This window comes from Apus apus, chromosome 1 (assembly GCF_020740795.1).
Source record: "Apus apus isolate bApuApu2 chromosome 1, bApuApu2.pri.cur, whole genome shotgun sequence".
In the NCBI taxonomy this organism is placed as follows: domain Eukaryota; kingdom Metazoa; phylum Chordata; class Aves; order Apodiformes; family Apodidae; genus Apus; species Apus apus.
This window is the reverse complement of record NC_067282.1, coordinates 61,044,426-61,058,779: the sequence shown is the minus strand read 5'-3', so window position 1 is coordinate 61,058,779 and position 14,354 is coordinate 61,044,426. Positions and strand designations below refer to the sequence as shown.

General features: G+C 44.3%; 1 protein-coding gene across 4 annotated transcripts in view; it reads right to left on the bottom strand.

Annotated features, from left to right (window-relative positions):
* TFDP1 (transcription factor Dp-1) overlaps nt 1–11,014 on the bottom strand; it is a 43,175-nt gene extending 32,161 nt beyond the window's left edge. For 2 of the 4 annotated variants that reach the window (XM_051623746.1, XM_051623772.1), the window contains exons 1-2: nt 10,282–10,390; nt 9,386–9,470 (exon numbers count right to left, since the gene is read on the bottom strand). In XM_051623746.1, coding sequence (XP_051479706.1) covers nt 9,386–9,397 — 12 coding nt within the window. In that variant the 5' untranslated portion in view covers nt 9,398–9,470; nt 10,282–10,390. Of the gene's footprint in view, nt 1–9,385; nt 9,498–10,281; nt 10,391–10,926 lie in introns of those variants that run through there. The other 2 variants (XM_051623762.1, XM_051623752.1) reach the window with 2 other exon arrangements.
* Nucleotides 11,015–14,354: the final 3,340 nt, after the last annotated feature.

Sequence of the window (14,354 nt, the reverse complement as noted above, 5' to 3'; positions counted from 1 at the left end):
GACACAAGCTCTTGGTGAGAGAAAATTGAAAAGCAAAACTCCCATTCCATACAAAATTCCGGTGTCTTTGTTATAAAATGGAAATACTCCGCAGAAAAAAAATATCTCAGTGTGTATTCTGAAGAAATGCCAGCTATTTTTCAAGCCAGGTTATTTTGGAGGAGAGAACAGGATAACCTCCATAACCTATCCAGCACAGTGCAGTGATCAAAAGTAAGAAAGAAATTACAGAGGAATGTGACCCTAGATCCCATTTAGGTATATTGTAGTCACAGGTTCACAACAAAAAAAACCAACAAAAAACCCACACCAGCAAGAAGAATCTACTTCTCCCCAGTGGAAAAGAAGCCTTCTGCCAAGGAGGGTTTAGACATCAAGGAAATCCTACCTTCTGAGGGGAAAGTATATGTAGTTTTCAGGCCTTATCAAGCTACATTTAACAAGGTATTCTGATTTTTATTTTTCACCAGATAGTATTTTTTTTGTTCTTCAAAGAGACACACTGGCTATGTACACTTCTGCACAGCTGCGTAAAGAAGCTCCTAGTGTCCCAGACAGACACTCTCTTTATCCTTTCCACATTACAACAAAACCAACTATTTTAAAAGATAGCTTTTGACATACACCACTGAGCATCTAAACTCCTTTCCATAGATCAGAGGAAAAAGGATAAAGATTATTAGACAAATTAGTAAATCTGGTAATTTTAAGTGCAGAAACTATACTGGAGGGAAAACCCCAACCATCACCTAGGCTTTGTCTCATCATATTCAGAACTCATAAGGAAAATAAATTAACTGCTGGGCTAAACATATCAAAAATTCAACTGAAGTTAGCTTTGGCATGCTATGAGATCATCAGCAGTCATAAGGACTGGGAAGTCTATTTTTGTTTTGTTTACAAGTAAAAGCTGCAAAGTGCTGCAAGTGCTCTAGCCTGAAAGTCAGTAAATTGGGAAATATATTTGAGCTGGGTCTAAAGTTAATCTGAAACAAAGCTTGCTAAGAATGCAGATAATTTTGGTTATTAAAAAAATCCTTTTGTGCAGACTGTCATAGAATAATTTAGTATCTTACTAACAAGCTAGTATTTGTGGTTTCTGAATTTATGAACTAGAAAGTTAAAATGTTTACAAAAAAAGTATCATTTCTTCCACAGCTTTCCAGATTTGGAACTCAATTTCTTAATTAAAATTGGCATAAAATTATTCACTAAACCTTTAAACTAAATGAAAGATTCAAGCTGAATTTGGACTGAAGGACAGGGAACCTATAACAGCATGACCAAGAAGTTTGAGTAAAATGAGACTGAACAAGTACATGTGCTTTGTCTATGATGTTTTAGCTGAAAGGAAGGTCCCTCCAGCACTCTGAGATACGTAAATAGGGGGAAAAGAAGAGTGCTTCTGTGCCACAGAAATACCTTTTATCTTGCTTCTAAGTAGCAAGCCCATTTTAAGTATGCTTCCTGAAGAAGAGCTGAAACGAGTAAAAAGGCAGACAAATGGAAACTGAGGAATTTGCCAAAAGGTATTTCTCAGAACATAAATTTTCAGTTGCCAAAAGGAGATGAAGCCCACTCAACTAAGGCCCAGAACTGGGTTTGACAACAAAACTGGAAAGGGAGCTTTAATAGGACAAGGAGATCAGATCCTGTGGGGAGAAGGGAAGAACACAGGAACAGGAAAGGTGAATACAATTTATTCTAAATTATGACTGAAAGGGTAAATAAACTGGGACTCAGACTGAGGAGTTCAAAATAAATCTGGTAAGAAGTAATAAAGACAGAACCAGAAAATGAAATTGGGAAGGGAAAGTATTCCCAGAGCTTGCCAAAAGCATCAGGAGGATGCCTCAGCTGTCTATAGGTGTTTGCAAAGCCTGTAAGCAAACAACCACACATCTTGTGCAAACTGGACCTAACTTGGATCCATACAGAATGACAATCCCCAACCACTTTCTTACTTAAGAGTAAGCAATAAATATAAAGGCCCTATGCCATGTAATTTGACTACTTGCCACTTTACTAACAATGTAGGGATTTTTTTTGTTTGCCTTATTTTAATACCAGGAAGCAACAAACACACACAATGGAAAAATCAGCACAACTACAAAGTGGAGAAAGCTTATAATCAGAAATACTGCTGCTTAAACAACCTTAATTCTTCTTTCACGCTTATGAATACACAAATGTAATTTGTAACGAGAGGATAATATGCTATTTTTTCCACTGGATTCTCACAAAACAAACATGCCCTGGGAATCAATCGTCATGTAACAGCAGGAGACTATTTTTATGAGACACATAATTCACTTTTTGCAAAAATTAAAAAACAATTAAGATATGAAGTAGAGGACTGCATGAAAAAAGTCTCTAAATTTAAAACATTTGAATTTCATTTTGCCAATGAAGTCAGTGAGAACTCCTCTTTACTGTATTAAGCAATATAAAATAACTTTCAAAGTTAGGCAATAGTAGTCCAAACCTATCTTAGATGTGTTATTTTACTGTGTCTCAGTAGCCTTCTTCTGAAACAGAGATCATACGACATCCTCAGTTCATGGCAGCATCTTTAAGATTAATGTGTCAACCACTCAGCAATGACCTATACCATAGAAACAAGCTTTCAAAAAATAAGTTTGAATTACTAGCACCCTAACTAGCAAGACATAGCCAAAGTACCATGTATTAAAGATTCAGATCATACAGAACTGTGAAGGTGAAAACTAAATACAGGTTGGTAGCTCAGTTGGCTGTCGATCCTTGGTCTGAATACAGGCTCCACTGATACTGCAAAAACGTTGGACACAGAGTATACACAGAATGACACCTGAAGTCTCTTTATTGCTGAGTATGTCGAGATCACTAGCTTTCTTGGCTGTCCTTTCTGAACAGAGCAAGACATCTAGAATTTAGCAAAAATTAAATGAAGAATTAATTTTGAAGATGAGTCAAACAGTGGTCCAGTCTAAGCTGCCACAAAGATTAAAAATACTATAGGTTAAAATCATTACACTGTGTTGTTTCTTACAGTAATTCAGATGCCCAAATGATACAGTCCTGCAAAGTTTAAAGATTATGTTCCCAAAACTAACTGCAAAGCTCTAAGAATAAAGCAAAATTGCATATGAGATTCCTAGGGTCAATATGACCAAGGCACTGGTTTGCCACTTCTACCAAACAAAAATTTGTGTCCTCCTGAACTAAATACTCCTATGCAGAGAGGTACCAACAGTTGCCTAGCTCCTGGTGCTGTTCTAAATTTTACCTAAATAAACTTTTCTTTTTCCAGTCAAATTCAATCTTTATAGTAGTTTACTCAACAGCATCTGAGCATCAACAAGAAATGTTGAACAGGACTCATTCTGAAATCATCTGCTTCACCAACCTCCTTATCAGTGTATTATAAGACTACAGGAGCCCACAATGTAATTTTCAAGCAAGTCTGTGTAACCCGTAATGCAATATTGAGACGCTTAGCAAATGTAATGTAACACCAGAGAAGTAGCCAGCAGTGCTTTTGGGGAGATGGATCACTGTCAACCTTTAAAATCAAGTTGTTCACTATCCGAGAACCACTTCAATAAAGACAATGGTTAGCAAAGATTGGCCCATTTTTCCTCCCACTTCTAATTAGCTACAATAAATCCCCATTAAATTTTATCCAAGCAAATACAAACACCAAAATAAGTGATCCCTAGAGTAACTTAACTTCTAAAAGCTGCATTTCTGTTTAGCGTGTTGTCAGCACAGTGAATTTACTCAATAATATTACAAATATATATCTATATAGAGCCACTACTATTAAATTACACATACAATTAATAAAGAAGTTACAACACCTGAAGGCTGCTAGAAAATGCTTAATTTACACAAATAAATTGCGAAGGTGGCAGGCAACGTCTGAATTGCTGGTTTTGGACTTTTAAATACACACAAACAAGGGTTTAAAAAGGGGAAACTGTGTATTTGGAACGTAAAAAGGACAGCTTAAAGATCACTGTCTTCTTCCAAAAAGCATATTTTTAAAAAAATTTGCATTCAAAATCCCAGACTGTGATGCCATTTTAAAAGACTTAGTTGCACAATATTTAATCTCCAGTTTGCAAACTTCTGAACCTGTTAGAACCCACCAAAGGCTAATGGAAATAGACCAAGCTACTGAGAGGTGCTGAACTAAAACTGTATCAAAAAACGTGCATGAACCACCTGAGATCCACTGAAAACTTCTCTGCCTCGCTGAAATTCCCAGTACATAACCAAAAATAAATGTAAAAGGAGAAACACATCCTGGTATTTTAAGAAAAGTCTTAATGTTTTGAAGACTTTGCAACACTTTCTAGGCATTGAAAGGGCACTGCGTAAAAAAGATCCAAAATACTTCTTTTTTCTATTTCCATTAGTCTCTTTTTGACCCATCCCAAACGCAACTTTTTCAGACCACACAAGGATGATGAAGCACCACCACACAAAAGCTATCAAAAAGAGCAACTTTTGTAGTGCTCTGGCAAAATACACAAAAGCACAGATCTACGTCTTTCCCCAAATTTAGCAGACCTATTGGCCTACCTAGCAAAGCTGCAGTAGATCAGTTTGATGTGTGTTTTTTTTTTTAATATTCTTTAAGCCTATTAGTCCTGTTAAATAAATGAATTGGAATAAACCACATATCTGAACATATTCTGAATAGTCAATTAAAATAAACCATCAATGTTAATCCCTACATCTCTAGATTTTTTAAACACTGTGTTAGATCAGGTGCCAAACTTTGTGCAACACAGGAATTCTTACATAGTGTCCTCAGATTTACACAAGGCTTCCTTTGCAAAGTTAGATAAGCGGGCCATAGCTGCTACTCAATGGGATTAATATAAGCACCACGAAATACTAAAAATATACAGTAAGTTTTATGCAAACTAGAGATAAAAGAAAAATGTCATAAAGTAATCCAGGCGAAGATAATAAAATATAAGATAGAATAAAACATAAATGAAAAAATAATTTTACACAGTGTTTCAAAAAGCCAATGCCATCATCAGCAACCTATGAAAAGTAAAACACATGAGCTTACCAGGTAAATACCTCTCAAGAAATATATTTTAATCTGTGATAAATTCTGAAGGTTAAAAGTGGTGTATCAGTTTAAAAACTCTGAAAAAGCAACTTAGCTTTTAACTGCATGTTCCTCATGAACAATTTTTTACTTTATTTTAATGACTGGAAACATTCCATGCAATAATGGTGAATAACTGAAACAATCACAAGCAATTACCACTACACAGATTATTTCATTTAGGTAATTCACCTATTTTGAGAGATACAGTTTTCCAGATGAGAAGGAATCTTACTCATTCCTGTTGTCTAGCCCCTTCCTCCTCAATACTTGCTGTAACACTACACATTGGACTATCCCCTCTAATAGACCCAGTCCCTGCAACAGTCTCATGCTTCTTCAGTTCTGTTTAACAGAGGATCTTTCAGGAAAGAGCCACAAACTTATCTTTCTTTATGCCTGCTTGAGAAGCCTCAACAGTTTATTTGCAACAGAAATAACTAAGAGGAGGAGAACTACAGTAACACCACAAGCTGGATCTTCAGCTACACTACAGAAGCTGTTATTCTAGTGGTGGAAGGTATGTTAACCACTGATACTTAAAAGTATTTACTGTCTTAATTTACAGATAATTCCCAATATATAACTTAATACAAAAGTGGCCAGCAAGCAAACTTCAGTCTTACACTGTGTTAGAAGACAAAAAATTAAGTTACCAAATTTACTTTATTTCTACAGTGACTCCTGATTGTTCTTTTGATGTGCATCCTGCCTAGTTTTCAGCATGTCGAGGATGGACAGGTCACAATTTCAGCTTGGGTACTGTACCCCCCACCAGGCTATTAATTCCATGAATCCAGTGAGCAGCACAAGGCAGCCAAGGATCTCAGCACATACGTTTGGCTTCTCCAGCCCATACCTGGAAGGTGCCACATTTGTAACTGGTGGAAGAGTTTACAGCAGACTCAGCAAAGCCTTAGCGAATGACACTGATTAACCAGAAAGAGGAATACTGGTTGAGCTGGAGTTTCTGGAGATTGTCTGCATGTGATGACTACCAGGTTCACACCAAGAAACTTCCCATGCAGTGCAAATGTACACGTCAAACTGTATCCAACTCTATCGACCTCAATTAATTTGTCATTAAACCTCTGGCAAGTAACAGAATGATCCCACTCCCAAAATACAAAAGTCCTTGAGATATGCAATAGGGTGTTCACTTGTCCATACATGGTTTTTTTTCATTGTTCCTTTAAATTACAAAAAAAGTAGTCTTTCTAGCAACTAAAATATCCTGAATTGATAGCAATATTCCATGGCCAATGTGTCTCTTGCCATTAGAATTGCCTCTCAGCTCCACAAAATGCTCACTTGCATAAAACCAAGATGTCTATGTTCATTACTACTACCAGACCACACTGTAAAATAAGTTCGCTTCTTTTTCCCCCCCTCTACATTTATTGAGTTCCAGATCCCCTACCCTTTATATAATTTTTTGCTAAATATACACCCAGATACTTTAACTTTCACAAGCTAGTTTTTCTCTTTTTCCATTATTATTTTTCAGCTTATCCAGTTATATCACTTATTATTACACTCTCTAACTCCACCTGCAGGCCCTTAATTAAGGTGCTACATATAAATGTATATTTTTCCTCACTTCACAGCTTCCTGACCACTGCAAGGAAATCAGAGTATTCTGCAAAAAAACCAGTGCTTTGTTTCTTATTTTCTCTTTATTGTACATTCTGAAAAGCATTCGAGGAATACACTTAAAAGTAGTATTTAACAGAATTTAGACCTGGGTCAAATAGCTCACAAGCATTTTCTTGTCAGCTTACCTGATAAGCACTTCTGTTATAATTTAATCCTTTACAAAAACATTTGATTGGGTTTGACAGTATTCTCCATCATGCTCCCCATTTGTTCATTTGTCCAGTAAAGTCTCACTCTGCGAGTTTTTACATGTATTTGACTTTTAAAACAGGTCTTTTCAAATTATAGCTTTTATAAAAAGGTATCAGAAGAGCTGGAAGTGAGCAACAAAAGGAAAAGTGCTCTTCTCCAGCAGGTGGAAGGGTTATGTAGAAGCCTGTTGTGTTGCAGAGATTCCATACCTCACTCTTCTGCAGAGCTGCCTGCTTCACTATCACTGGAGCAAGCACGGGCCCCAAGCAGCACTGAGTAAGAATGGGGACACACACCAAACCCGGAGCACACCAAAGCATGCTTGGCCATGTGAATGCCTCCCTGAAGCCCAAACTTTGCATCGGAGCAGCACAGCGCTTAACATGGTTTAGCTATCTCAGCTCTGCTGAGAAAAAGGGAAGGAAGGGGTGGGGGACATTCATCAACTATGCTATCTTTTTCACTACCTTTCAGTCAGTTAGCGTACTTGATAGGTGACATGGCAGAACTACAGAACATTAATCACAGCAGTATTTCCATGTCTGAGGGTTTAGATTTATACCAGTGCAGGTCGTCATAGATTCAGTGCCCAGAAATGTAGTGATACTGTTTCTACCACGACTAATTCCATTACCTTGCTAGGAAAAGAACTTGAGATTTTGGATACAAAATATGGGAAAAATTATTTTCCCTTCTGAAAATCAAGAGAGTATTATATCAATTAGTATCTATTTTCTAGCATTCAGTCAAACCTAACATGGCCCTAATCAGACCTGGAATTAAAAAATTTCCCAGCATTCACTACACATTTTAGACATCATGTAATGGTGGGTATGTAATAGTCTGCAAAAAGGTAAGCAGTTCATCTTTCCGCCCTGAGGCATGATTAAGTATGTGTAGAGGTTTTTAAGAACAGGTTAGACAATCCTTCAATTAAGATTCATACCCTTGCTAGCTACCCTGTTTCAGTGCTCAAGTACACTTTAAATTTTACCTAAAACATAACCTAGATTTTCCTTCTTCCAAATTCAGCTTATTAATTCTTGTAATAATGATACTAAAAGTAATTTATTTTCCTATCTGTAGCAGCTTCTTCTATTTCTGAAGTTCATTACCATGTACGCTATTCTTCCCTTAACTACCTTCTTCTCTAGAATACGCTGAAGCTTTCAAAAACTATGCTCACTCTTTAAGTGTCTTATTCTCATTCTGTATTCCTAGACCTTCTAGGATATTAATCTGTATTTCCAGGTGCTACAACTTCTCTAGTTAATCTTTCTCCCAGAAGCTAATACTGAACAAACCTACTTTAGTATCTCAATTACTTCCAAGTGTTCCAATTTCATCTCCTAGTCTAAAATTCGTCTTTAATTTTCTTCCCACTTATATGGCGCTTCATTCCCTGAACTCTGCTATCTGTAACGTACTTGGCCACCCTTATCTCTTCCAAGCAAGCTTTGAGTGACTACGTACTTTCAGTTGCTTCACCACAAATTAAGATGTTTTCCAGTTGCTTTAGAACTACTAAAATTCGCTAGAAGATTTAATTGTTAAAGCAACCACTATTTCAAGGAAATTCTATTTGAAAACTACAACAGTTTACATTAGATTGTAGCCTGCTGTTAAATAACAGAAATTGTATCTTTTTTCCTTAGCTTGTATGCTGTCGGTTTTTAGGGTTTTTTTGAAAGGGAGGTATATTCTAATTTGAATACAGAGCAGTATCTTGTCTTATTTTTAAGAAAACATGAAAGCCAAATTATATTAGCTACTAACAGTGAGTTACAGCTAAAATGCAGAACTTGTTTACTTTTTTTAAAAAAGTACTGGAATGGGTATAGAGCAAAGATGGTTCAAGAGGTAGGCTGTAGAATCAAAGTCACCAACCTTAATGTACATGGTAATGGAAGTCTATGATTAAAGTCTGTTTTTACAGACAATAACTACCACCTTTTGGGAGACAGAGACAAAACAATGAACACACATGGAGGCAGAACCATCTTCACTCCCTTGAACGTACGATGCCTCCTTGAACTCCAGAAAGGCAATGCTAGTTGACAACAGTAGGCAACACCAACCCCATGATCTGAACAAGATGTGCAGTTTTTTTTAAATCCAACTCAAAACCAGGTTCTTTCAGTGTTCAGTGTGAATACACATAATGCCAATGGCTCAAGTGCTTTTATGATCATAGTGAATTCTTCAGATTAATTACTCTGAAAAAAATGGCTGCAGATATGAAGCTATTTCATGCTGTAGTATTACAGGAAAACATAGCCTAGGCTTGACGTACAACATCAATAAAGTAAATTTCATATATTAATTCATGCCAGCTATCAAAAAGCATGACCTGGTTTATGTAATAATAACAAAAATATTCAATGAGCTATGCTTCCACATATGATGTGCTAGAAGTATACTCACATCTTTTGCCATGATACCAAAGACTAGAAACCAGTCGTCTTAAAATCTTGATGACTGCAGGACACAGAGACAACGATGCTATTTTCTAGAAAGCAAGGAAAGACAACACCAGCTGTAAAAACGAGAGGGAAAAGTTTTCACAACTGAAATTATTGAACACCAGCAATTTAGTTTCTAAAAAAAACCTTTTTAAGAGAAAGAAGTTTGCTGTCATCACCAATTCACCCCCTTAAGGCCCCCCACCCCACGCTCACATGTGGGAAATACTCCTTTTCCTACAGCGGGGCTGAGCTCTCCCCGGCCGGAGCCTTTCCCCCCGCACCCACCCGATCCCAGCAGGGCAGCCGGCAGCCCACGCTGGGCCGGGCCCCTGTCCAGCTGCGCCCCTTGCAACAACGCAGAGCAGGGCGCGGGCAAATACGGCGGGGGAAGAGATCACTCTCTTGGCCTCCTCCTCCCCACCCCCATTTCAAGCAGCAGGCGCAAGTAGGCCCCAGGGGCCAGCTTCCCCCGGGGCCTTGCAAAGCCCCCTTTCCTCCTCTTCGGGCCGCGGCAGGAGGCAGAGCCTGGCAGTCGCCACCGCGCCCCGGGAACCCCGCGCCCCCCGCCCAGGGCCTCACCGCCCGCGCGAAGCCCTAAGCCCCGCGCCGCCTCCCCCCGGCAGCGAGGGGCCGCGCTAATCGCCTCAGAGGCGGCGGGGGCACGAGGAAGGGGGGACGCGCCAGGCGGCACCGCCGGCGGCGGGGGGAGGGGGCGGCGGGTCCAGCCTCCGTCCCCAGCCTCCGCGCCTCGCCGGCGGCGGCGGCGGCAGCAGCACCCCCTGTCCCCCGCCCCCCGCTCCCGCTGCTCCTCATCCTCTTCCCGCTGCGGGGCGGGCCGGCCCGGGCTGCCCGCACCTGAGCGGCCGAAGGCAGAGAGAGCCGGCTCCATCCCCCGCCGCCGCCGCCCGCAGCCAGGGACCCGGAGCGCGGAGCGGGAGCACCCCCCGCCCGCCGCCGCGCTGCTGCGGAGCCGCCCGACTGCACATGTGCGGCGGCGCGCGCGGGCCCGGCGGGAGGGGGCAGGGGGCGGAGGCAGCCGGCGCGCGGCAGCGAGGGGGAAGGGGGGGGGGGGGGGGGGGGGAGGACCAACGGCCCCAACGGCAGCGGCGCGGGAGGGGGGGGGGGGGAGGGGGAGCGGCAGGGACCGCCCCCCGCTCCGCGCTGCGGGGCGTGCGGGGGGGGGGGGGTTGCGGGGCTCCCCCCGGTGGGCTGTCACTTCCCAGCCCGCCCCTGCCCCCGCGGGCCGGCAGCCCGCCGGGCTCCCAGCCCCGCACACCTGCCCGCCCCGGGGCTGCCCGGGGGGTGTAAGGGTGGCGACGGCGGCGGGCGCGAGCGCAGCGGTCCCTCCCCGCGCGCGCGCGCGACCCCACCGCTATTTCCTATTTTATTTTTTTTTCCCCATTCCCGCCCTTCCTGCCATCTCCCCCCTCTGCCCCCCCCCCCGCGCCGTGCGGAAGGTGGGGGGGTGGGGAGGGAAATAAAAAATAAATAGAAACTTACACTTTTGCGCGTCCCCCCGGCGTGACGCTGCGCGCTGACGTCACGGGGGTGCAGCGTGCCTGGCCCGGGCACACGCGGGGCGGCCAAGCCAACCGCCCGCCCGCGCCGCCGGCCCCCCGCGCATGCGCGGCACTTTCGCGCCTTCCGACTCCCCGCCCGGCGGCGCCCGTCGCGGGCGCGCGGGAAGCGGCGGCGCCAGGTGGCTCGGCCGCCGCCGGGCACGTGTTCGCCGGCGCGCGCGGGCCGGCGCGAGCTGCCTGCCGCGCCCCGCCAGGCGGAGGAGGCGGGAGAGGGAGGGAGGGGGGGGGAGTGTGTGCGGGGATGGGCAGGTTGGCGGGAGCCCCGCACCTGGGTCCCGCCGGGCCAGCCCGGGCGGTTGCCGCCCTCGCTGCTGTAGCGGGCGCGGGGGCCGCGGTGGCGGCGGGGCAGGGCGGGGCGGCGCGGCCGAGTTGCCACAGCATCCTGCCCGCGCTTCCCCCTCGCGTGCCGCCCGGCCGCGGCTTGGGCAAGGCGGGCGGCAGCGGCGAGGCGGTGTCACCGTCCGTGGAGCGGCCGCCGCCGTCCGGCTGGGGCCGGGCCTGGCCCACGAGGGAAGGCGCAGCCTTCCCCACGCCTGGGGCCTCCGGACGGCGGGGCCTGCTGCTGCCCCCCCCGGCGGGCTGGGTCCCGCGGGGCTGGGCGAGGTCATTGCGCAAGAATGATGCAATTCTTGGCCAAAAAAGCCTTCCCGCGCGCGTAGCGGGGGCTACAAAGGCGCAGCTGCCCTGGTGGGAACCGCAGCGAAGGCGCAGCCCCGCGCCCCAGAAGCGGCGGGTTGCGCAGGAGGGGATGCAGGGCTCGCTGAGGCGCTCCCGTGGGCAGCCGCGGGCCCGCGCGGTACGGGGCTGCTCGCAACTCGACGGAGAGGGGAAAAGGAAGCCAAAGGTTTGCTCTTGCTCTGAAGTCATGCCGCTTCCTGGTGATGCCTGGGAAGGAAGGCCGGTCAGGAAAGAAAGACGTGACCAGCAGAGCCAGCGTACAGCAAAACGAAAGGCACAGATGATGGGGAAGGTGCGTTTCATCAGTCAACTAAGCATTTTGTTACTTTCATACCTGACTCCGTTTTTTAATTATTTATATATATGTTTTTTAAGATGTTGGGGAAGTTCTATTTTATATTAGTGAAGAAACACGAGCTACCTTAATTTTCTTCATCAACGGCGATCTTGGAAGTTTTTCATTGATAATAACCTCCTCACTCGCTGCTCTGGGGTTCCACGGCTGCTCACACAGTACCCTGCTCTGACAACAGCTGCTAGCTCATTTCCCCATTCTTCTTTCTCGACTAAACTTGATGGCAGTACGCATCGGGAAAACAAGATGATAATGAAAATGTGCTTAACTTTTTAGAAAGAGGCAAGAAGTTGACACCCGAAAACCATGAAGCACTTCAGCTGCAGGAAAAAATGCTTCCTAAAAGGCAGCAGCTCCTCCAGTTGGTGGTGCTGCTCTCTGCACTCCAAGTGATAGATCCTTGGCCTGTGCATTTGAACCGTCTATGTATCTCAAGTCCCTGTCTACACCCCACACTCCTCCCCCTTTTTACATCAATTTTTGTAGCAAGAAACAGTTCCATTATCCTAACTACCACAGGCTCCTGCAGTCTCCAGGGATGCACCCTAAACAGGGTGTGTCTGTCCCAGAATGAAGGGACTACAAGAAAGTGAACGTGCTTTTATAGAGGTAGAAGTACACAACTGCACTAAGATACAAAGCATTTGCTCCGCGCTTTTTTTTTCAAAATGATGCTAGTGCCATTTTGAAAAAGTCTCCGGTTAAAGAGAAACCTTCTACCTTCTCTAATACAAAGCAAAATTGACAGAAACATAGACATAAAAAATAAAATTAATTAGCAACTGTGATGTGTAGGAACTAAGGTAACTGTACTAACTTTCAGAACAGAGGGCCAGTGGCAAGCAAAGGACAGAATATGAACCCCATGTCACAACCTGCTATTGGAAACTACACAGCTTCTCTGCAAAAATCCAAATGGATGCTTTCTTGACCCTAGTCAGTAAAGAGATTGAAGAGCACCTTTTAAAATTCCTCTAATTCTTCTATTTACATTTGTCACATAATACTGCTGTGCTGCCCATGCTTCCCTGTAAACCTCTCTTCTCCTTGTGCTTCTCAGGAGACACCTGAACAAGCTACAAGCAAGAGGGAGCATCCTGGTTTGGTAGCATTTATTTTGACACATTACTAACTGCCCAAGCATACTCACTCCCAGGTGTTTTGTTTTTCTTTAGCAGAGGTGCTCATAACTAAAGTATTTGTACCCATGCAAAAATGTTCAGTGTTTCTCTGATGTCTGAGCTTGCCTTTCTCAGGCCTTCTGGAGCTTCCAGACTTACTTTTGTGATTGTAATGGTGAAAGGCTACTCCAGTTTGTGACTGTTTTCTGTGACCCACCTCCTCCTTGTAAAGAAGAGCTTGAAAAGAACAAGTCACACCTTTAAACAAGCATCAGTGCAACAGAACTGGGGGACAGGCACAAGGAAACTGTTTCCAGAGGTGAGCTAGTATATAAAGAGAAACCAATCACAAGTGCCAGAGGACATGCACACGGTCATGTTTTGACCTACCTGCTTCAGAACTGGAAGCCATGCCTTCTTTGGAGCTCCTGGTTTAAATAAAGCCTGAATACCAGCTGACAAGCTTGTCAGCATCTGGCCTCATTGGGAGGCAGCATCTCCCAATTCTCAATTTCCTGCTCTATTTTAGGAAATAAAAAATACAGTTTGGAACTGTGACCTTGAAAGTGTTGCCATTCCCTGATCTAGATTTTGTCCCCCAAGGCAGGATCAGTTTTCCCTAAGCTGCTCACACCGTTGTCCAGTTTATTCTTTGTCTCCAGCAGTCAGGAGATTTTCCTAGTCTCCACTGTCCTTACCGTCAAGTTTTTCCCACCCAACAGTAGTTAATTACTCAACAGAGGCAGTGGGAGAACCAAAGCAGCACCACCTACCAAGTGAAGCTGGTAGAGGCATGTCTTTCTCTTCTGCCTTTTGTTATCTTTAGGGTGGGGTGGGCCACACATCTCCCAGCCCTGAGGACGTCTTGCTGCTCTTCCTTCTCGCTTCACTAGTTGTGTTGGCTCCCTTGTTGTCAGGTCATCTTAACAGTGGATGTCTGCTACTTGCTGCTCCTCATCAGCTATTGCTGCTTCCCACAAAGCTGTTAACACTGTTAGCCTGGCTTGCCTCCTGTCACTCAGGGGTCCAGTTTCCTCCACCTTCAGTACTGCCCATGTGCTGGAGCCCTGCCAGGATTGCTTGCTGAGCAGAACTACAGATTCCTTCCCTAGACAAACCCCAGGAGTGCTTTTGTGGTTAGATTGTTGCTGGGTTCACTCCAACAGGCAGCTAGACCACACTAGGTTTCTTAAA